At 44.8% G+C, this 23,013-nt stretch overlaps 2 protein-coding genes across 2 annotated transcripts; both read right to left on the reverse strand.

The window, feature by feature from the left end:
- Positions 1-3,539: 3,539 nt before the first annotated feature.
- Positions 3,540-7,948, reverse strand: LOC124675065 (xylulose kinase 2-like). Its single transcript, XM_047211126.1, has 11 exons — positions 7,719-7,948; positions 6,015-6,666; positions 5,802-5,890; positions 5,383-5,447; positions 5,165-5,220; positions 4,958-5,078; positions 4,793-4,867; positions 4,551-4,604; positions 4,376-4,470; positions 4,121-4,295; positions 3,540-4,026 (listed from the first exon to the last, which is right to left on the reverse strand). The coding sequence occupies exons 1-11, from the start codon at positions 7,778-7,780 to the stop codon at positions 3,782-3,784; spliced, it is 1,689 nt and encodes a 562-aa protein (XP_047067082.1). The 5' UTR covers positions 7,781-7,948; the 3' UTR covers positions 3,540-3,781.
- A 4,423-nt stretch (positions 7,949-12,371) lies between these two features.
- Positions 12,372-15,182, reverse strand: LOC124676826 (NADH dehydrogenase [ubiquinone] 1 alpha subcomplex subunit 6-like). Its single transcript, XM_047212851.1, has 2 exons — positions 14,914-15,182; positions 12,372-12,805 (listed from the first exon to the last, which is right to left on the reverse strand). Exons 1-2 carry the CDS (start codon positions 15,124-15,126, stop codon positions 12,623-12,625), a joined length of 396 nt encoding a protein of 131 aa, XP_047068807.1. The 5' UTR covers positions 15,127-15,182; the 3' UTR covers positions 12,372-12,622.
- Between the last annotated feature and the right edge of the window lie 7,831 nt (positions 15,183-23,013).

A 23,013-nucleotide genomic window follows, 5' to 3' on the forward strand; every position in this document is an offset into this window, starting at 1 on the left:
CTTGATTTGCTCACAACAACAAACTTGCCAACCAATCTCAGTATCCTGTAAGGAAATCAAAGTATATTGGTTAGTCGTGAACTCATGATGCAATGAGGTTATTTCATAGCGAAAAAACAATGAAGTTCTGGAATTTAGGTTCCACTGTAACTGTAACATAAGGAAATTCCGAGATAGTACTCGGTCGTTATCGTTGCTAGGCACAACATACAGATTTCTGGAGCTACGAAATTGTAGGCAAGACTGTATCAGAGAATTGCAAACAATACTGCTTAAAAGTAAACAAATCCAACACCAATCCACAAACAGGCAAACCTTCTCACATATGAGCTGGAAAAACTGTAGCAGAAACTGTTTTTCTTGTGACTAACTAATGTAATAAAACGTAAGATGGTGTATTAAGCTCAAGCAACACCACGGCAATTTAAGAGAACGCATTAGCCATCTGAGTGCTTTTCATGTATAGAAAATGCAAACACTTCCAAAAGGGTCCTTTAATGAAGAGAACATGTAGTAGAGCACCCCAGTTGAATTACACATACATAATCATCAACCTGCAACCGCAAACCACCAATATATTGCCTAGCCTAGAGGAATCACCTCTTGACAATGGTTGACAGAATTTAGCACATATTCAAGCCAGTTTTATCTAAAACCAGAGGTTCCACTACATTCATTCACTGCAGATACAAACTAACTGGATTAATATTGTACACCAAATTAGATCTGTCGCGGAACAAAATAACCCGGACAAGTTAACCAGCCAAACCAGACCAGGAATTAACCTACGAACCTAGTTAGTTTTATCACTGAACCAACCCATAACCAACCAAATTAACACAACGTTAATGTCCCCGCACAGAAATAACAGAGAGTACCCAGCTTAAAGCACAAACTGGTTACACGAGCCAAGTCTACAAAGGGATTAGCGAGCCAAACCTACCCACAGACCACTTCTCACATCTGCGGCCGTTGAGCCGACGGGAGCACGGGCAATCAATGATGAACCCGCTCCCACCAACCGAATACGCCGCCCATCTACGGCCAGGCGGCTCCGAATGGACCACCGGAAGCCGGCGAATCCCTCGTTTCCGTGGCCTAGGTAGGGTTTCACGACGACCGAGTCGGGGGCGCAGCAGTTGGAACGGAACTGAGAGGATAATGTACAGGATGGGAAGAAGATCGCTTACCGATGGGGTCGCGGCGGAGCCCGAGGCCCGAGGATCGCCGGGAAGAAGAAAGGCCGGCCGCCGTCCGGATTTTGATGAGGACCCCGGCACTGGGTTGCCAAAACGGGATTCAAACGGGGAGAGTCGGAAACAAAGTCGGTTTACATGTCGACTGATAAATAACGATTTTTTTAAGCCATCGGATCAACATCCGACCATCCAGCATTATTTCAATATAACCTTCATCTCTCTCTATAAACAACTACTTCGTCTGATCCAAATTAATTGACTCAACTTTATCTAGATATGTATGTATCTAGAGGTAAAACACATCTAGTACCTCCATTCTATAAATTTTTACTTAAGTCAAATGATGTAGAGTTCTCTTTTCGTGAGTTTAAGGTAGTCGATATGTGCCCCTCGAGTACCTTGAGTAGATAGGAAGAGTGTTATGCACAAAATGGTCTAGTTTAGAAGGGACAACGGTTTTAAAAAAACCACATATTGCCCTGTTTATAAGATAAACCAAGCCGAAAAACCACATAAGCGCGGAGCACCACTGTCTGCACAATGCAGCCACCGAACGCAGCAAACACACGCCTCAAGCTTTGGGGCTGCAGCCCTAACTTACACCACCAGACACCAAAGCCGCACATGAGTCGCAATGCCGCATGACCTAGTTGTCCCGTCGCCTCAATACCCAACCACCGTCTGGGGCCGCCGCCCCGATGTCTCCTACCCTCAACCACAGAGCCATCTACCAGCCGCCACGAACCCATTACACCGCAGGGGTCAAGAGCTCCAAGGCGATGCCTCCAACAAGGTAGTGATGTGTCTTTCACCGCTACCCACTCGTTATTGAACTTAGATTTTTCCCCGGAGAACCTAAAGCCACTTCCGTCGATCGGGATCGAAACTGCCCAACAATGCCAACAATAAGGAATATGACTTCCGAAGGCGTCGCCGTTGTCGGCACCAACAGGAGTCGGTGCAGGGCGTTCACCAGGAGGTCGACCTGAACGCGAAGCTCAGGGATCCACATGAAGGCAGCCATACCATGACGTCGACCACCGAGCTCCACCGCAACACCATCCACCGTTGCACCTCACGCCGCGGCGAATGCCCTACCTAGCCATAGTTGTCGCCCCGACATCCTTGCCCGCACCTGAAGCATGCGAGCCAGAGAAGGACCTCCTGAACCAGTGGTCACCACCCTTGCATATCCTCTAAGCATAGGACCTCCTCGCGCCCGCCCCTGCATCCTCGTCCATGGACCTAGCCGAGACCGCAGCTCCCCCTCCGCTAGACGCACGGCGTGCCTCCTCTTGGCGCCCCAGGTCCGGCCACCAAGCAACAAAGACATTCGCCTAGTAACCACAACGGCCGTGGCTTGCCTTGCCCGAGCCGAGCCTAGATCAAGCCCGGGTCGCTGTGGCTGCGCTCGTGCCGTTGTAGGTCTCCTCCACCGCGGCATCCATTGTTTTATATTTTAGCTATTTGATGTTATATATGTTGTTACTTTTCTTAACAAAGTTGGTCCAAGTTGGCATCCATTGTTTTTACCTATTTGATGTTATATATGTTGTTACTTTTCTTAACAAAGTTGGTCAAAGTTTTAAATTTTGTACATACGATAAAAGTTAAAATTACACACATTTGAGAACAAAGGACAGGGAAAGTATGGGGAAATGCACTTTGGCTCATAGGAGCATATGCTCCCATTATGTGAATCCACATTTCAAAGTATTAAAAGATTCTAAACTAAATTTTTACATGTACATCTAGACATTTTATGTTCGTACACAAGTTTTCAAAAGAAAAAAACATTTTTCTGTGGCTCCTGTAAAAAAGACAAATTTTAATGCTGTAACACGACTACGTACAGAACATTTTTTTGTCTTCTTTGTACACACCACACAAAATGTTATTTTTCCACGAAAACTTGTGAACAAACATAGGATGTCACAATGTATAAGAAAAAATTTATGTCAGATTTTTTTTGACATTTCTAAAATTGTTTTTTATTATTTTCTATAATGGGTGCATATGCACGCGTGTGCCAAAATGCCACCTCCGAAAGTATGATGCTATACAATATGAAAACTTATGTCGTTATGTATCCAATGACCGATTTGGTTTGGCAGATCAGATGTTGATAGTTTTACTAAAAACTTGATCGAAGTTTACATAGTTTGACTTTTCAAAAATAATGCGTTATTTTATAAACGAGTAGTACAAACTATATACTCCCTCCCTTCCGTAAGAGATGTATAGATTATGTCACTTGGTGGGTTAAAACTTCTGGGTTTTTCGTGAATTTATTTGACAACTGGTTTTTCTTGAGTTCATCGTTCCTCCGGAGAGTTTCGGTCACATGTACCCATCTCCATATAAACTCCTTCCCGAGGTAGCATATTTGTGCACTTACAAAATTCCTAGAAGAATTCATTGGTGCACAATTTTTCATAATGAAAGTCATCACAAATTATTCGTGCTTGGGACCTCGACATGATCTTTGCCGGTTGACGCGCACAACACCAGCGACCATTAGCAGCTGGGCCAATGATTTTATTTCCTAATCCCTGTACCATTTGCGCCATATATTCTGCTATCTAGGCGCGCCCAATCTTCTCCACCAGGCGTCTCTCGATCTCCATCCTCTTCTGCATGAGCAATGTATACTTCTTCAGGAGCTCCTTGTCCTCCCCGTCGCCAGGGGCTGGGACTGCCAGTTTTGCGCCCAGGGAGGTATTCTCCAGGTTGCCCATGTACATGCAGGAGATGGGAACAAAGCCTCCTTCCTTGTTGCACAGCCACCCATGGGCAGCTCTCAGTGCCGCGCCCAGCGAAGCCGAATCTGTTCCAAAAACATCAGTAATTCTCACACATCCGTGGCTGCATTACGAGTTTGTGCAATTGCGCAAGAATGAGAGGGAGTTGAGTTGTCATACCAGGTCTCTCAACTGTAAAGACAGGACAGCCAAAGATTTGTGCGATTGACTTGAGGATACTCTCATTGGACGATGCCCCGCCAGTTGCTATGATCCTCTTGGGGGGATTGGGCATGCCAAACCGCTCGGCATGGCCTCGCATCGACAACATTTGACCCTCAATGATGGCACGGACCTACGCCCAAGGAGTGATGAGTGTATGGCTCATTTTTCTTGCCTCTAGTATCAGAGAAACAGACATATTTTTACACATACCTCAGATGGTGCATCGAATTCTTGCACCTCGCGCTCCGTCAGATTGTCAGCTGAGGCATCATTGAAATTCTCGACGATGTATCTGTGGAAACCAACTGCATGGAATAAACCAACTTATGTGAGGTTATAACTTACAAGGGGAATGGAAAATGTTAAAACAGTATTACATGATTACCTGGAAGAGGAGGCAGGATTTCATGGTCCTTGTAGTAAAATCCTAACTTCCCACCTATATGAGAAAACAAAAATATATACCAGCATGAGGCGGCTGTTAGCAATGATAAAACTATAGGAAACAGAAGGCTTTAACAAATCAAAGTTGTTATAGTAGTGATCAACTCAAATTGCAAATTTATATGTGCTGAAACATCAACAATAACATTAGAGAAGACCGATACAACTTCTGTAAGAACGTACCATTCAGAGGGGTTGTTTTCTCTAGGTAGTTGTTGAAAACATCCCACGATTTTTCTGCGCACTGATTTCGTACATCTGAAATAACATTAGAAGTATTGTCAGCAAAGTTATAGCATACTGTTGCACATACGTCCCAATACAAATAGAAGGGAAAAAGTTTTATACCTTCCCGGGTCAATGAACCATTTTTGTAACATAGCATAACCATGTAACCATCTGGTTCAACAGGGTTGGGAAAAACATGGCCTTCAAGGCTTGGTTTAGCTTCGGCAGTAATCCCAAAAACCTAAATTGCAATTACTAGGAGATAAGTACAACAGTAGCTTGAGAAATAAAAGCCAACAAAACTGAAATAGGATTATTGCAACTCACTGTATCACTAGTACCAAGGCTAATTGCAAGATCACCAGGTGTATTCAGAGTTAACCCTACAACGGATACAACGGAACAATGGAATGTTAATGAAGAATAGAGGAAACTAATGATCACTTCGTGTTCATTGGGTTGTGATTGTTAAATGATGTAGCAGCTGCATCGAAAATGAGAACACCAGCAACTTGTGAAAGATCAAAGAAGCGACAGTGAAGTACCTGCAAGGCTATTGGGATTGTCTCCTGACCATTGAATAACCAAACAGTTCTTATCAAACTGATGCCTGCACATACATAATGATCAGTGTGTATGGGATGATATTGCAATTGATCGTCATTTATTATGCCATTAGGAGGCATTTGTTGTAGCTATGATTCAGCTAGCTTGCCAGACAACATATTATTTCTATAATCTATTAATCTTCGGTGCCTAAAACAATTAGTAATAAATTACCATGACAGCAAAAAAAAGAGGATTAACAGGAACCATTGGAGTTATAGCTTGGCCAGTTCAGATCTAGTGGCATAAAGAGAACCTAGCCAATTTTTCACAGAAACCAGTCACATGCACATGTTGAAAAAGAGTGCAATGGAATAACTTCATTTGGCATGAGTACAATGGTAAAAGAAGAACTCACCTTTCTACAAAATAAGGAGATATGAGACCAGCAGTGGCATAGGCTGGCGCCAGATTTCCAAGCTTCTCTTCAAGAACAGGAGCAGTTGCCTGGAGGAGGAAGCGCAGAGTTTGATATTCTATTCTTACATAAATGTGAAATTATATTTTATTTTACATTTAAGTCATTCAAGAAATTTTGGAGTGCATAGCTGAACAGACGCTAGGGACAAACCTCTAAAACAGTTTTTGACCAGGTCTTCTTGTTTATATCCATCAAGTTCATCCCAGCGCCATCAGTTTCATCAATACTTGCATAGCATCCGACAAGGATCGACGCCATGAATGAGCTCACCAAAGATATCCTCTCAGTATTTTCATAAATATGAGGCGCTGCTTGGTAGATCTTCCTTATCTGAGGCCCGGTGAATCTCTCATAGGCACGAGACCCTGTCAGCTTAGACAACTCCAGTGCACCTCCCACTGCATTCTCTATTTCCCTGCATTGCTTGGTGGTGCTACTGTCCATCCATATTGGTGAGTCCATGGTGGAAAAGGCATCCTTAAGCTGGGACACCAAGCTCTTACTAGGATCCAGGGAAGACAGCACGGCTTGACTGCCCTTCTTCCAGTACACGCTGCCATGTTGTTGCCCACTCCCTGAAACGGCCACAACCTTACTGAAGTCGGTCTTCAGTTTTAATTTCTCAAGAAGCAGCTCCAAAGCCTCCACCCACATTATGGTTGGCGAAAATATGCGGCCATCGTCTGAGGGGTCTCTGTGAACCCCGCCCTCGGTTTTGTAGTGCGGTAATTCAGAGTCGAAATTAACAGTTTCAGAAGCTACTATTGTTAACCCATTGTTGAGCACGGTGGCTTTCACAGACCTGTAACATAACATTTGCAGAATTAGACCCCAATTTGGTGGTAAAGAACACGATTATCATGATAATGGAAGGAAAAGACATGACCGCGTGTGAAGCAAATTGTAGGCGTTTTGTATGGTAAGGCGATCATATAGCTTTAAGGGCATCTACAATGCGGGCGCTAACAACAGACGCTAGGGTTGATTTCCTGGCAGTTAGCCCCAATTCCTGGCCGATCCTGGGATTATTGTTTGCGTCGACTCCCAACTAATCGCCGGCGCTTGCACTTTCATTTCCCGCACGAGCCGCTTTGACTAGAGGCGGACGCTATCCACGACGCTAAAAAATCTGAGGCTTCCTTCAACTGACTCAAGAGAATCAATCAGAATATTAGCGCCCAGGCGTTGGACGAAAGGCGCTTCAACACCCGTGGTAGCGCCCAAGAATAGCATCTTGCGTTGGGCTCCTAGGCGCTTAGGCAATAATCACATTTTCTGGTATTATTTTTTCTCCTCTAAGCGTCTGACTAAGCGTCTAGCGTTAGACATGCCCTAACAGGCTGGAACCAGGAGCATATGTGATTAGCAGAGCCATAGAGCTGAAACCAAAAGGCTGGAACCTCACACACAAGTCTCCACGCTTACAAGACTGCCAATCTCATACTCCCTCCGATCCATATTAACTGTCACATCTAGACACATTTTAGTTTAAGATGCATCCATATTAGTGACAGTTATATGAATTGGAGGAAGTATTAGATCCTGACGCCTACTTTTGTCATTGCCATTTTAAACGCTTTGTGTTGAAAAAAAAAAAACGCTATCCATGTGTAGCCCACTGTATTGCATCTTCAGTTAGACACGTAAATTCTAGAGAATCAGATAAATAGTACGGAGTAGTACAATTCTAATCGACACCATTCCAACCCTCACACTTACTCGTCCGCACCATCCCCATCGACTAGAACAACATGCAGTTCGCACGAATAAGGTACTACACGATCCAGCCAGCGTCCGAAGAACCCCAAAAATAAAGGGAACGAGATGGACAGGAGATAAGGAGAGAGGACTCACTGGGTGGAGCTGTCCAATCCGAGGAAGAGAGCCCCATCCGGGAGGGAGCTCCGCCCGACCATGGCTGCCGCCGCCGTTCCGCGGTTCCGCCCGCCTGCCTCGTCGGCCCCCAGGCGAATCCCGCTCCTCCCGATCCGGCAGCAGGCGAGACGCAAGAACGGGGAGGAAGAGAGATCGGGATGGATCGGAGAGGAGAGGGAGCAGATGGTGGAGGCAGAGTGGACTGATCAACAAGACAAATGATTGCTCGGATAAGGACGCCGTTATCTAGGATGGTGGATGGATCAGGATACAGGAGGAGCGGCCATGCAGGAGCCATTCCGTTTCGGGGCTCGCGCGCGCGAGGATCGCGCGCGTCATTCATTATCTGCTCATCTGATCCACCCAGCATGATCATGGACAGATCGGCTGCGAACTTGCGATATGCTGCGTTCGATGCCTGCGTGAGCGGCTTCTTCCTTTTTCCCGTTCAGGTCACTTGCATGTGGGACCCGCCTGCAACTTTGGTCTATGAAAAATCAGACAAATTGCATTTATTAGTACTACTTAAATTGGTAAACAACCAATCCAAACTATATTGAAAATAGTGACTCCAATAGATAAAGGAGAACCACTTCATTGACTAAAATCTAGAATGTAGACTATTCTAGAACAAATTTATGCCTAGAATGCAGAGTTTTTCAGAACGGAGGGAGTATTTTTCAAAATGTACATGCCTAACTATAGAAGACTTTATTATTATTCTAAATAGGCGGCAATAGGTCCATCGAGATAAAGTATGACTAATAAGCGGAAATTCAATTCGGCTCCCGGATGCGTATGCTCCCTCTACCACAAAAACATATTTCGAAGTATCGAAAAAATTTGACAAAAAATTCTACATATACATCTTCAGAATATATGTGCATTCGTCAAGTTTCACAAAAAACCAACATTTTTATGGTCTATGTAAAAAAAGAAATTTTATCTTGTGAAAAGCATTATTTTTTGCACTGAAATTTGTCTTTTTTATACACATCACATAATAAGTCGAGTTTTTATGAAACGACTTTGTGAGCGTATAGCACGTGAAGATGTACGTACAAATTTTTCGTTTCAATTTTTCTGAAGTTCAAAATCTGTGTAAGATGCATTTCAAAATAGTGGGAGCATTATGCTTAAACGAACCCGTCATTGGCTTGATCCATCTCACCACCTTTTCCTTAGCATTATGCTTTACTACACCGAAGTTTGATGTCAAAGCCTGAATAGCAAATGCAGCGCTTACCGGGGTGGCCATTGAATTCCCTTCCTTGCCACCAAATATACCAGGATGAAACAACGAATGATTCTTTTAGCCCAAGATGATTCAGAACCGGAGCTTGCTTCGAATCACAAAGAATGTGTTCCAGCACAACTGAACCAGACCTTTGTTGCAGTGGCTTCCTTGATGAATTCCAGAAGACCTAGGTTCTTCCATACCTCACGAGCCCTAGGACAATCAAACATCAGGTGCTTTATGTCCTCTAGTGCCAAATGACAAACCGGACACTGAGGGTGGACTTTAATGTGACGAGCATCCAGAATTCATTCCAATGCCTAGGACAATACCGTGCAAAGCCTTTCACAAGATTTTTTTTTACTTTACCTAGAACATGAAGCTTCCATAAGATGCCCTAGACCGGGTTAACACTCGAGGAACCCTGCCCATCAATTCTCCTTACGTTGTTACCGAATTGGTGCTCCCACTCAACATAATAAGTAGAACAAACTAAAAAGCAGTGGATTTATTCTTGTGCCATGCAACAAAGTCGTCTGCAAGATTTTCACTTAGACGAATTCTCGGAATTCCTTGAGCGTCAAGTGGCATGAAAAAACTCTGTTATCAAGCCCTCATCCCCAACTATTTATCCTTGTACCTAAACCCACACGCCATATGTTCCCTCCTTTGAAAGATTGAGGGCCTGCAGTAATACTCCATGTGAAAGAATATCCTTTCTTTGGTCCAGCTTTCAAAATATTTTCATCGGTGTAATACTTAGCCCTCAAAACTCCAGTACATAGAGAATGAGGGTTTTGTAGCAATCTTCAAGTCTGTTTTGCCAATATTGCAAGATTGAAAGAACCGAGATCACCATGCCCATACCTCCAATCTTCTTAGGAATACACATGCGCGCCACCATGCAAACCAGTGCATCTTTCTTTTGACTCTTCAACTTCAAAGCAAGTAATAGAGAGGGAGATAGAGAGCTAATTCATGTACAACATGGCCACGTGGCACGACCAAGTTCTGATCGGACTCCACCTGCATATACATGACGGATACCACTTGAATACATGGACTATATATACCAGGACTCTGATTATTTGTAGTTATCGACAAACATCTCTGATCAAGATAGATTCAAGCAATCTCGAACCAGACGCGCTCCCTGTACGTGCAGGACAAGGCGATGGCGATCAAGGAGCTTCTGGAGGTCGACCCGTCCCTGGAACAGCAGATGGCAGACGAGGCGGTTCCCGAGGAAGACGACTACGAACATCCGTACCCATCCCTGGAAGAGGAACTAGAGATCGCCAAGGCGGCGCTGGCAGCCTTCCCCGAGGCCGCGGCATTGGAGCCCGGTGAGCTAGAAGCTGCCGCCGGCAGGCTCGTGGAGCAGTCCAGGCCCGAGCACTACGCCGGCCAAGCCAAGACCCGGCTGTCGCACGACGACATCTGGCTGATCCTGGCGCTGAAGCAGGACAAGGAGCAGGATGAGGCCACAGGCAGGGCGTACCTCGACTCCCTCGAATCCATGCTCAGCGACGAGGCGTCCCGCGGCGCGTTCCCGGAGGGTTGGCTGGAGGACAGGAAGCGGGAGCACCTGGAGATGCTGCCATTCTCCGACAAGGTCCGGCAAGACTTCCAGGCCTTCCAGGCCAAGGTCCGCGGCGATCTGATCCGCAAGGGCTTCGTGGAGGTCGACGAGGACTACTGGGAGAAAAGGGCTACGATGGAGGCACTCTTCAGGGAAGAGTGGGAACATATAGAAGAATGGAGACAGGTAAAGACTTATTAGGCCGCATCAAGATCGTCAAGCCAGAGTAGGAGGTCGTTCACCACCAAGCGGCTCTTGAATCCAATTGACACGAGGGTTCATTTGATGATCCAGTATCTCTCTGTCTATCTGAAGTTCTGAACTTAGCTATGCCCGTCTACTCCATCCATGTCTGTACCTATTGTTAACTGTGGTCTACCCCTGCCAAATACCTACGATGAATTGGATGCAAGTAAAATTATTATTATTGTACCAGTGTCTCTTTGTTTTCTATCAATTGCAATGTGCTTGTTTGCCGTGTAAGGGTAGCTGCTATTTGATAGTCTCATTGCGGTTGTTTTTTTTTTAATTCTATATATCTCTGTTATATTCGCCATTTGTGTTCGATACGATTTTTTTTGTGCATGTCCCCCTTGGTATGAAAATTGAAAATGATTGATAGAATTGGGTACTCTGGCAGCAAAAGCACTTTCATTGTTCTTATTTTCCTGTTAGTCCAATCTTATAAAGCAGCAGTGTGCCAAGTTACATGGTGGCTTATTTTCATCTTGGTCTATCTGATTATGTTTTCACCTTAGCGTGAATTGGACGCATCTTAGCATTGTTACAGCATACTCCATCCCTCCCATAATATAAGATGTCATTACTGTACAACCATTACATAGTTAGTAGTAGTAGCTTGTAATAACATCTTATGTGACAGGAGAGAGGGAGTATGAATCTAACTCGAGACTCAAGGTAAACTTGCAACCAATTGTTGTGTTGCTGTCCATCCTATGCTTTTTTTTTTACTGGAAATTGTGTAGCCATGTAGCAAAATGGCGATGAGAATCTTATTGCAAAAGTTGTAGACACGTCAACCATGAGTATGTCATATACTCGTACAAATCCACATTGTTATGACGATTATTTCTTGTAGGAAATGGGTACAATGCCATAGGCCACTGGCTAGTTACTCCTGCTAAATCTGGAGAATATTAGGCTTTTATTGTACATGTTACATTCGCTTTGGTTCTGTTAAAACTTATAGTTATGGCTTATATCCAAGGATCCTAATATCCTATGGTAGCTTGTAGAGACCTTTGACTGGAAATTTCGGGGAAATATATTTCATGATTTACAGTGGTCTGTGGACAATGCTACTCATCTATACAACCTAGAGGGCGCTAGAAGTTGGGTTACCGTTTTACCATGCCTTGCTTACGAAGATTCATTCTATGAATAATTAGCTGCCCTTTTCAGTCAGACTTCGATCGTATTTGTAAAACATGGCCAAGGGCATCTATCTTAGGAAGACGCGGCAGCAAAACTGAAGTAATCGATTATGTTACTACCACCAGCATGATTTTTTTTTGGTTAATTCTATTCTTTTCTCGCTTGGTATTCAACTTCAATACATTCTGTATCACTGTGGAGAAGTTGAAGGCCTTCGTGGCTCGAACAACTCAGGAACTGAAATGTGCGACAAAAAATCAATCACAGTGCTTGGAATATGAGCTCCAGGCATTCAGGTTTTCAAACAAGGCATGTTGACCAGCTTGTTGAGCTCAACAGAAGTCACATTCTCGGAACAATCACAACGAAGTCTGGCCTTGCATATGCCATGATCTTCTAACCCAGACAAGAAGCCATATAAGAATATATAAGAAGCTACTATCAGATCCTGAACAACAGCTCTGAAAGTAGAGCAGTCCCCGGGTTACAAGCAATTTCACTAGCAACAGCATATAATTTGAGTCAAGAGGGTGGAACAGAACAAAGTAAAACCTCCAGTAACAACAAATCGGGCTGGGCTGGGTAGGTTTCTCAGCGTCTTTATTAAGAGCGCACATGTCAAAGGGCACTTCTACAGAAATGTGAAATTTTGTATTGTTGCCCTGGGATCTAGTAATTGCTGGTGTAGAATTTCTTCAGGAACTCAGAGCTCCCTTGGTCCTTGGAGTCCAGGTCCTGCACCAGACCCTTATGTCCAACCACATACTGGCCGATGATGTGGTGGCGCTGCTTCGCGTGCTCAGTAATGTTGTTCAGCTCCTCCATCCCGTTGAAGAGAAGCATATCAATGACCTGTTTGTTTGACCCAAAGGTCAGCTCAAATGAACAGAGATGTTTTCCAGGAATTGCAGTTTCGCTATAGCAAATACCATAGGGATGGTGCTAGATGTTTGTGAAAACCATAAGTAGTACCAAGTATGGAAGAGTACTAATGTGATCCGAGGCACTCCTAAGGCAAAATTAAGGTCTCAGGTAATTCACTGACTTTGATTACATAACTGAAGTTTCCACAAATAAATGGCCCAAAATTCATTATTTGCCCAGATAGCAGAAACTTCGCTTTTGATAGCTGTAGTTGAATACATCAAATACAACTTTTCTTGATAATCCTACAAGATGATTCTAAAGTTTTAAGAAGTAAAAGAAAAGAATCCTAAATCCAAATGCCTTTTGACTAACCTCAGTACTCTTGAGTATCAGGTAAAGAACAACCAAACCATATTGAGTGTAATTCGTAAGTCGGCACATAGTACTAGCACAAGAGGCAAATAGAACAAAGCAAACTGGCATAAACGGTTGGAAAACAGGAATTGTTATGAATCGAATATAAGTGCAGCAAACCAGACTTGGGCACTCTTTCTCAAACAAACTGGCCAAACCCAGCAAGCAAAAAAAAACTAATTATATCTCCAACTAAATATCATGATTTTGATTACTCATCATGAGGATTAAATTCGGAAGACATACAAAAGACAGATGGATAATGTAGCCTATAGACTGCATATATCTCTATTGTTCTATCAAATATGAGTATATGCCAGAGTTATGATTGATGCGTGTAAATCCTATCTGGAAAAAGATATATAAACCTTATTCTTCCACATAGCGTACACAATAGACATTGTTTGCTGCAAATAAAACTCAAACCGAGAATGATAAAATGGAATACTTAGTCAAAGAGGAACTGATTTTATCTCTAGTTTAGTAGTAGTTGCTCTCAAATCTAAATCAAACATAAGGAGTCTCAAGGTAGATTGATCCGCTACTTTCATTTGGTTCGACTAAGCCAAGTAATCGGATTACACCACTCTTCCCATAATCACTCTTTTCCGCTCGGGGTTTTACCACCATGGGATGCCTCCCTCCCTATCTAGCACGAACTTACAGCTACAGCTCTGATGAGTTTACCTTCACTACTCATACCACCAGTAGCTCCACAGAGTCAGCCACAACAACGACCCTGTGAAGACCAGCCGATTCAGATTTTACTTAGTAGACAGTGACTTGATCCACTGTAATGCTAAGAATTCCCGTGCAAATCCTCAAACCCAGTTCTTGACTAAAGTTACAAGAACCTTGCACAGAAAACCGAACTTTCATCAGACCTGCTGTCTGATTGTACAACTACACCTAGTACGTGCATAGCCATAGGTGAAGCATATAATGAAGTCAAATTTTATCTTGTTCGAAGAAGCAACGAAGTTCAAGTTCTTGTAAAGCTAATATTCAGTAAGCATCTATTTGGTATTTCTTTTCTTGCGAGGCCACAGTGATGCTCCTACCCCACAGTCCCTTTAAGAAAACATTGCTTCATCAGCTTCTCGCCTCCCTCGACGAGGGCATTTACAAGAATTTGTGGCTATAAATCACGCCGCAACACGCAGGGCATCTTCTAGTTGAATATGGTACGGCCACCAGCCACCGCCAGCATGAGTAGGAAAGATACTACCAATCACCCCATGGTAATGAACTATAAACATCACCATTTCAGATTCTGTAGCCCTGGCAAAATCCAGAGCCCCAGGGCAGTGGATACCCCAATGCGAAATTGACCACCCATCCGTGGACAAATTACTACCCACAGAGCATCGTTACTACTGGTCCTGGAAGAGCAAGGTTGCCATACTGCAGTCTAATTCCCCACTACAAACAAGGAATTGTCAACCGCTTGTCCTGCAGAAATGTCCGGCTAGGTTAACTAATACCTACACATCGAACAACTACCACACATGAAGCATCAGCGATTTCTAACACAAATTTCAGATTCGGCAGAAAGTACCCCCCTCCGATGCATCTGGCAAGCGCCTGGATCGGAGAACACGGCATGCCATTCGTCCATCTCTTCTACAGCTATCCATCCGGGAAGAGTCAAATCGAAATGGGGTGGGAGGTGGGGGCACCTTAGGGTCGGAGACGCCCTTGTTCTTGCGGATCTGCTGGGAGATGCTGGAGCGGAGCTGGGCGGGGGTGACGACGTCGTCGAGGTTGTAGATCTCCATGACGGAGGGGATGGAGCGGCACGCCTGCCTGAAGAAGTCGAACACGCGGTGCCGCGCCTCCTCCAGCGACGCCGAGTTCGGCGGCACCTTCACCGCGCGCTGGATGAACGCCATCTCTTCCGAAATCGGCCTCGCCGCCCCCTCTCCGGCCGCCGCGCTCTCTCGCTCGCCGACGGTCCTCAGGTGGCTCCTCCGCTTGGTGGTGATGGTGAGATGAGAGGTAGCTCGCTCTGCAGCTGCGCTCCGCTTGGCCCAATAGCGGGCCGGCAATCAGCCTCGAGATTCGTCGGATGAAGATGGGCCGGGTAGTACTGGGCTGTCCTTGAAGTCGATCAGCCCAACTCGCCTCCTTTCGCTTCAAAATCAAAAAGAAGAGAACTATGGCACCCACATTCATGAAGGAAAACTTTGTCCCGCACAAAAGTAAGTACAGTTGACAAGTGTCAATCCCGCGTGACACGTCCGCTAGTGCGAGTAGAAACGAGAGCAAACGTCTATACTCTATACGCGTATAAGGGCATCTCCACGGCGCGACGCACTTTGGTATCCGCTAGCTGCCATTTGCGTCGCACGGCGGACGCGAGACATACAGTTTTTGTCCGCGCGTCCGTTTGCGTCTAAGGGTGCCTCCAGTGGTCCGACGCATTTCCGTGTTTGCATCAATTATGAAGTTTCCAAACAACAAAATAAAGAATTCAACGAAGTCATAGTTATTACATTCAAATTTTGAAAAGTCTACATGAAAATAAGATAGTATTCCTCTAGGCATGATCTTCATGGCCAGCCAATGTCCACTGATGCTTAATCAGATCCATCTGCAGCTGTTTGCAGACGTTCTCGTTAGTGACTTCTACATTCATATGTAGATAGTCTTCCCAAGATAAAGCCCCTGGGAGTGGCGCAACTAGCTCACCTTGGAAGTTCCAGTGGTTTTCATTGCGGCCATTAGGATGCTTGTTCTCAACGATCATGTTGTGCATGATCACGCAGCATGTCATCACCTCATGCATGGTCTTCAGCGACCATGTTCTTGCCGGGTGACGGACAACTACCCACCAAGCTTGGAGCACACCAAATCCGCGCTCCACATCTTTCCTGCAAGCCTCTTGCATCTTGGCAAACCTCCTCGTCTTCTCGGAGTTTGCAATACGAACAGTCTTCACCAGTGTGGCCCAGTCAGGGTAGATGCCACGGCAAGATAATATGACTTGCCGTATTCATTTCCATTGATCTCGTAGCTCACCCGGGGAGCTTTGCCTTGCATGAGCCTGTTAAAAACTGGTGATCGGTGCAACACATTGATGTCATTGTTGGAACCGGCCATGCCAAAGAATGAATGCCAAATCCATAAATCTTGAGATATGACATGTCAACACCCGGATTTTTAGGTCCAGATGCCTATTATATCATACATCGCAATCCCAGGAAGATTGTTTTTGCGAGACATAATAGTTAAGTAGCATAGAGTCATCATTTATTACAACACATACTTGTCTTACAACAATGGATCACATGATCCAATATTACACAAATAGATTGTTCAACAACACAAATAAGTAGCGGAAGCGAAGTAGTAGTGGACTATCTATTCCACAGGCAACGCTTGACGTTAGAAGATGCTCCTAGTTATCGTAGACGTCTTGTTGTCCGTCATCCTGATACTGTTGCTCCTCTTCAAAGTCTGGCATTTGAATAGCCAGGGACACAGCCGTGAGTACTTTAAAGTACTCGCAAACTAATACTAATGTAAATACTTAACAACTTTAATAAGGGGTGCTAAGCTCTAGGTTTATTTGCGTAAAGCCAAGTTTAGTTCATAAACATTTAGTAAAGACTCCTCCTTTTTGCTAACTAACTCAAGTGGGAACATTAGTGTCATTCCCACCATTCAATTGTGATTCAGGTCAAGTCACCCTTTCAAATTCATCATTCCTTTTTAAGACAAAAGTTCTGACAACGGAACAGTATGGCCTTTCCAATCCTCCGTAACCGTGGACACGGCTATTCGAATAGGTTTAACACTCTGCAGAGGTGGTACTCTTGTGCCACAACTTTTGATTACATCCGTCGAGGATAACCCCGAATCATCGTAACTCAGTGCGCGGATCATCAACCTTAACCTTTCACTTATATACCCTAGTATAGGCACCTCTCCCCATGAGCTTGGCCTCCCGGTGAAAACCAACTGTCAACCCGGGAACTGCACAGGGTTTGGGTCGTACATTCACCTCATATTCACATCATTTCACTTGTAACGGAGGCAGCCTCGGCATAACCCCTATGATGCTTGTTAGAGGGAACCCATACTAAGACACACAAACTTCCAGTTAAGCCCTACTCATAATCAGGTATTGTGGGGGTACTTGTATAATTGGAAAGGTATCGCATTCAAACCCAATTATCAGTTTTCATCAAAATTCACCAAGTCATTCATGTCACCTTCACCTTCATCTCTTTCAAATTCATTTCACTTCACATGTTCCCATCTAGAGTAGTCAAATTTTATGTTCTTAGCACTAGCAACTATTTCATGAGGGGTGCTATCTAGCCTTGATTTGTTCTAAGCTACTTGACTCTTGTTCTACTCTAGACCAAGTGAATCATAAATCAAAAAGTACTTTGAAATACCATAAGCAAAAATAATTGCAAGGTAAAAACATGGGATAGGTAGGACATAAAAATAAAGTGTGATGGTGCCTTGATCTTGTAGAGCTTTGCATTATGGTGGTTGGCAAGAGTATTAGCTTACTTTGAGCAGGTTAGTGGTCAAAGTTTTCCTCCTCCTCCTGGGAGTAGCCTTCCTCCTCTTGATACTCCTCGTTACTAGCGTCTATATACGAATACGAGGTACACAATTACCAAACCAAACTTATATGCTAGACTAAACACACCAAAGATTCATACAAACCTATGCTAGCATTACATCATTCATAGCATGGTGATTTACTTGGTTTTCCGATTTAAGAGAAAATAATTTCCTCTCATTAAATCCTATTAAGATTTAAGCTCCTCAAATAATAATAAGGTATGAAATATAAGTTGACCAAGGTCAACATTTCATATCTATTATGTGGGAGTATAATTTAAATGAGGTGCTACACCTCATGCATTTTAAGAGTAACATAGTAATGATTTAAAATCACTAAGTAATAGAATAAGAGGTTCATTAGCCTAAGGTCATTACCTCTTATTAAATCACTTAGGATCAAGATTTAAATGAGAGAGGAGCTCTCATACTATTTAGAGAATTTGAATTCTAAGATTTAAATGCACTAGAAATGGATCCATAGCCATTATCTTGATCTAGTCCATGATCATGCAAACAACTTGGTTATCTTTTTGCATAATCAATTAGAGGACACCATTTGTGATTTATGAGAGTTGTAATCAACTCAAAATCAATTATGGTTGAATTTTAGTTAAAGTTTCAATTTGTAAAAGTCCCTTCCTTGTCATTTTTATCAGTTGAAAACTACTATTAAATTGGAGGTGGGACCAGTGGCATTGGTTAGATAATTTCATGGGCTTTCCAGAGATATAAAGTTTGCTAAATTTGGTGCAATAGATTTGAAACTATTCAAATTTGAAGTGGACAGCAGTATTTGAAAAGAGCTGAAACGAATTAAACAGGATTTGAATTATTGGGCCGCGGGGGAAAAGCCTACGGGCCCAAAACGGTTCAAACACAAAAATCCAGCCCAGCAACGCATCTCGTGCGAGTGGGCCGTTCTGACGAGGTGGGGCCCGCTATCAGCGACGTTTAAACGCCGAAGCGGTATGGGCTAGCGTGGGACGTAGGATTAGATTGGAGATCGACGGCTCACGATCACTGATACGTCTCAAACGTATCTATAATTTCTTATGTTCCATGCTACTTTTATGACAATACTCACATGTTTTATACACACTTTACATCATTATTATGCATTTTCCGGCACTAACCTATTGACGAGATGCCGAAGAGCCAGTTGTTGTTTTCTGTTGTTTTTGGTTTCAGAAACCCTACAAAGCAAATATTCTCGGAATTAGACGAAATCAACGCCCAGGGTCTTATTTTTCCACGGAGCTTCCAGAAGACCGAAGAGCATACGAAGTGGGGCCACGAGGTGGCCAAACCACAAGGCGGTGCGGCCTAGGGGGCCCGCCCCGTCCTATGGTGTGGGCCCCTCGTGAGCCCCCCGACTCTGCCCTTCCGCCTACTTATACCCTCCGTCGCGAAAACCCTATTACCGAGAGCCACGATACGGAAAAAGTTCCAGAGACGCCGCCGCCGCCAATCCCATCTCGGGGGATTCAGGAGATCGCCTCTGGCACCCTGCCGGAGAGGGGAATCATCTCCCGGAGGACTCTACATCACCATGATCGCCTCCGGATTGATGTGTGAGTAGTTCACCCCTGGACTATGGGTCCATAGCAGTAGCTAGATGGTTGTCTTCTCCTCATGTGCTATCATGTTAGATCTTGTGAGCTGCCTATCATGATCAAGATCATCTATTTGTAATGCTACATGTTGTGTTTGTTGGGATCCGATGAATATGGAATACTATGTCAAGTTGATTATCAATCTATCATATATGTGTTGTTTATGTTCTTGCATGCTCTCCGTTACTAGTAGAGGCTCTGGTCCAAGTTGATACTTGTAACTCCAAGAGGGAGTATTTATGCTCGATAGTGGGTTCATGCCTCCATTGAATGCAGGACGAGTGACGAAAGTTCTAAGGTTGTGGATGTGCTGTTGCCACTAGGGATAAAACATCAATGCTTTGTCTAAGGATATTTGTGTTGATTACATTACGCACCATACTTAATGCAATTGTCCGTTGTTTGCAACTTAATACTGGAAGGGGTGCGGATGCTAACCCGAAGGTGGACTTTTTAGGCATAGATGCATGCCGGATAGCGGTCTATGTACTTTGTCGTAATGCCCCGATTAAATCTCATAGTAGTCATCGTGATATGTATGTGCATTGTTATGCCCTCTCTATTTGTCAATTGCCCAACTGTAATTTGTTCACCCAACATGCTATTTATCTTATTGGAGAGACACCACTAGTGAACTGTGGACCCCGGTCCATTCTTTTACATCTGAAATACAATCTATCGCAAACTCTGTTCTCTGTTGTTCTTCGCAAACAAACATCATTCTCCACACCATACGTTTAATCCTTTGTTTACAACAAGCCGGTGAGATTGACAACATCACTGTTAAGTTGGGGCAAAGTATTTTGATTGTGTTGTGCAGGTTCCACGTTGGCGCCGGAATCCCCGGTGTTGCGCCGCACTACACTCCTCCACCAACAACCTTCACGTGGCCTTCATCTCCTACTGGTTCGATAACCTTGGTTTCTTTCTGAGGGAAAACTTACTGCTGTGCGCATCACACCTTCCTATTGGGGTTCCCAACGGACGTGTGCATCACGCGCCATCAATCACCATCTTCTCCGGCGAGAAGCCGAAGCTCTGCCGGCGAGCCTAGGGGGTCGGAGGGCCTACCAGGGCTCCGGCGGCGGCGAGGTTCGCGGCGATGTTGACAACGGTGAGGAAGCTCCTGGTACAAGCGGCGAGGCGTGGGGAGGCTCCAGTCGACGGCGAGGATCTCCGGGTGACATAGGCATCCCAAATGGGCCTGCCTAATATAGTACCCGGGGTTTATTGAAGGCCCACTACCCGAAGAATAAGAAGACTCGACAGCCCAAGATGTATTTAAGGAAAAGATAGAGTTGTAATAGGAAGTGTTATTTGTAAATCAGCGGGATGAGTTAGAAACCGTCCCGGACTCTGTAATCCTTGTATAGCACGAATCCCTCGGCTCCACCTATATAAAGGGGGGTCGAGGGACGAGAGGATCATCGAATCATTGTCTGCAAACCCTAGTTTTCATATTCGTCGAGTACTTTTCGGCTGAAACCTTCGAGATCTACTTGCCCTCTACTTCTAACTAAACCCTAGCCTATAATCCATAGGCATTGACAAGTTAATCCCTTGTCAATTGGCGCCGTCTGTGGGAATTAGAGGCGTAAGGATCTGATCTCGATGGCACGTTCAAGATCTTCGACATCGTCAACCGGGAGCAACACTATGGATCGAGGTAAACAGATCGCTACCGGTCCTGTTGATTTTGTTCCTCACCCACCCTCCCGTTTGGATGCATATGCGTATCTGGCGGAGCCCTTGGAGATGACGTTCGGAAGGTTCCACTTTCGCGTCAAGAAAGAAGGATCGTATCGTGTCGAAATTCCGATTTCGTCGGGATCGTCGGCGGTCGATTCTGAATTTTCAAGCTATGCATCATCAACCGAGTCGAAGAAGAAACTTCGGCAACACGCTACGTCGGCACCGGAGCAAGAGAGAAACTCGCCAAGATCTTCAAGCAACGCATCGTCCGGGTCATCTCGCGACTCATATATAAGCGATGGCTCAAGCGATGTCGACAGGCTATGACTTCGTCGACAAATCTCTCACAATGGGCAAGGTCTTCATCAATCTCAACAATGATGTCACCGAACCCAACATAGATCTGAGTACAAAATATCATCAGATTTATGCTATCGAAGATCAAGAGGAAACATCGGAGGCTTTCGATCAATTGGGAAATCCTTTGTCGATCCCTCGGATCTAAGGAGAGGTATGGGCACTAAATATGTCGGGCCCACACCACGCGTCAGAGTCCAACTTCCACAGGCAGCCTGGGATAGAGCGGCAAAAGCCATAGATGGTTCAGAACCAATGACGACAACAGCTACAGCTCAAGAACTGCAAGCTTATCAATATATGCTCGCACGAACTGCCCGAGAAATAGAAAAACAGACAGCTGAGCTAAACAGGAGAAAGGAGGCAGCTTCTGCATCCAGCAGGAGAAGGGCAGATCTAAGTGGACAATCTAGAGTTTCGGGTGATAGCCACAAGGAGGCTCGGAACAGAGGAAGATCAAGGCTACAACACATACCCGAAGCAGACAGAGAGTACTTGGTTCAAAACCTCGACATGTCCTTTATGTCGATAGATACAAGAGGAAATATTATCCCTAGGACACCGTAAGCTGGGTATATGGCGACACAAGCTTACATCCTCGCATCCAAGCCACCCCCGGGAGATCCAAGGGAAACATTATACAACATGGCATTAGCAGGAGTTGGAGCTATGGGGACAGCGTTCGTAGCAACGCCTCCCGAAGGAGCAACAAGGCAAAATAGTCCACGACCTGCAGCAGTAACGGCGGCAGCTCCGGAAGGACCAAGTGGAGCAAGAGACACAGGAGTACAAGCAAGGGTCGACAGAGCAAGGCAAGCGCAAGAGATCATCGGCGCTCCCGGAGCTTAATGACGAGGATATGTGTGGTCTACCTTGTTTCACGAGAAGAGTCCGAAAAACTCGAGTCCCCTCGGGATTCAAGTTACCCGATCACTTCAAAAGTTCGACGGCCTGCAAGACCCGGAGGATCTAGCTAATTGATTACCTCGAGACGGTAAAGCTAACTCGGAGGAACTAGAGCAACAGCCATGCAAAGTATTCAGGTGCACCTAAGTGGAGCCGCACGATCTTGGATCAAAAAACTTCCGCCAGGATCCATCGACAGTCTGGAAAGTTTTGAGGACGTTTTCGTCAAAAACTTCAGATCCACATGCAAAAAGCCCGCATCGTTGGAAGAGCTGAGGGCGTGTCGACAAAAGCCGGATGAGTCAATGAGAAAATACATCCAAAGGTGGAACATCATAAAAACTCGGCAGAAAATATATCTGACGAGAGAGCAATAGATGCGTTTGTCGCAGGAATCAGGCGCGGAGATTTTGTCGAGGACTTGGGAAGGACCAATCCAAAAACAGTATCCGCGTTGATGGAGATAGCAAATAGATGGGCAGACGGAGAAGACGCTGTCCACAATAAACGACACAGGTCGCCATAGGAGGACCGTAGTCGAAATTATCGAACGAGGCGACGATTTCCTCGGCAAGATCCGAATTACGACGCCCCGTGGCAAATTTCGGCAGGATTTCGGTCAAA

This window comes from Lolium rigidum, chromosome 7 (genome assembly GCF_022539505.1).
Source record: "Lolium rigidum isolate FL_2022 chromosome 7, APGP_CSIRO_Lrig_0.1, whole genome shotgun sequence".
NCBI classification, from domain to species: domain Eukaryota; kingdom Viridiplantae; phylum Streptophyta; class Magnoliopsida; order Poales; family Poaceae; genus Lolium; species Lolium rigidum.

What these genes read in the sequence shown, in the direction of transcription:
- LOC124675065 (XM_047211126.1), bottom strand. Translation starts at nt 7,780, where the DNA reads ATGGTCGGGCGGAGCTCCCTCCCGGATGGGGCTCTCTTCCTCGGATTG. An exon ending in TCTCCTTATTTTGTAGAAAG is followed by an intron (nt 5,448 to 5,801) that starts GTGAGTTCTTCT and finishes ATGTATGTGCAG; the next exon opens with GCATCAGTTTGATAAGAACT. An exon ending in TGGTTCATTGACCCGGGAAG is followed by an intron (nt 4,868 to 4,957) that starts GTATAAAACTTT and finishes ATGTTATTTCAG; the next exon opens with ATGTACGAAATCAGTGCGCA.
- LOC124676826 (XM_047212851.1), bottom strand. Translation starts at nt 15,126, where the DNA reads ATGGCGTTCATCCAGCGCGCGGTGAAGGTGCCGCCGAACTCGGCGTCG. An exon ending in AGGGCGTCTCCGACCCTAAG is followed by an intron (nt 12,806 to 14,913) that starts GTGCCCCCACCT and finishes TCAAACAAACAG; the next exon opens with GTCATTGATATGCTTCTCTT.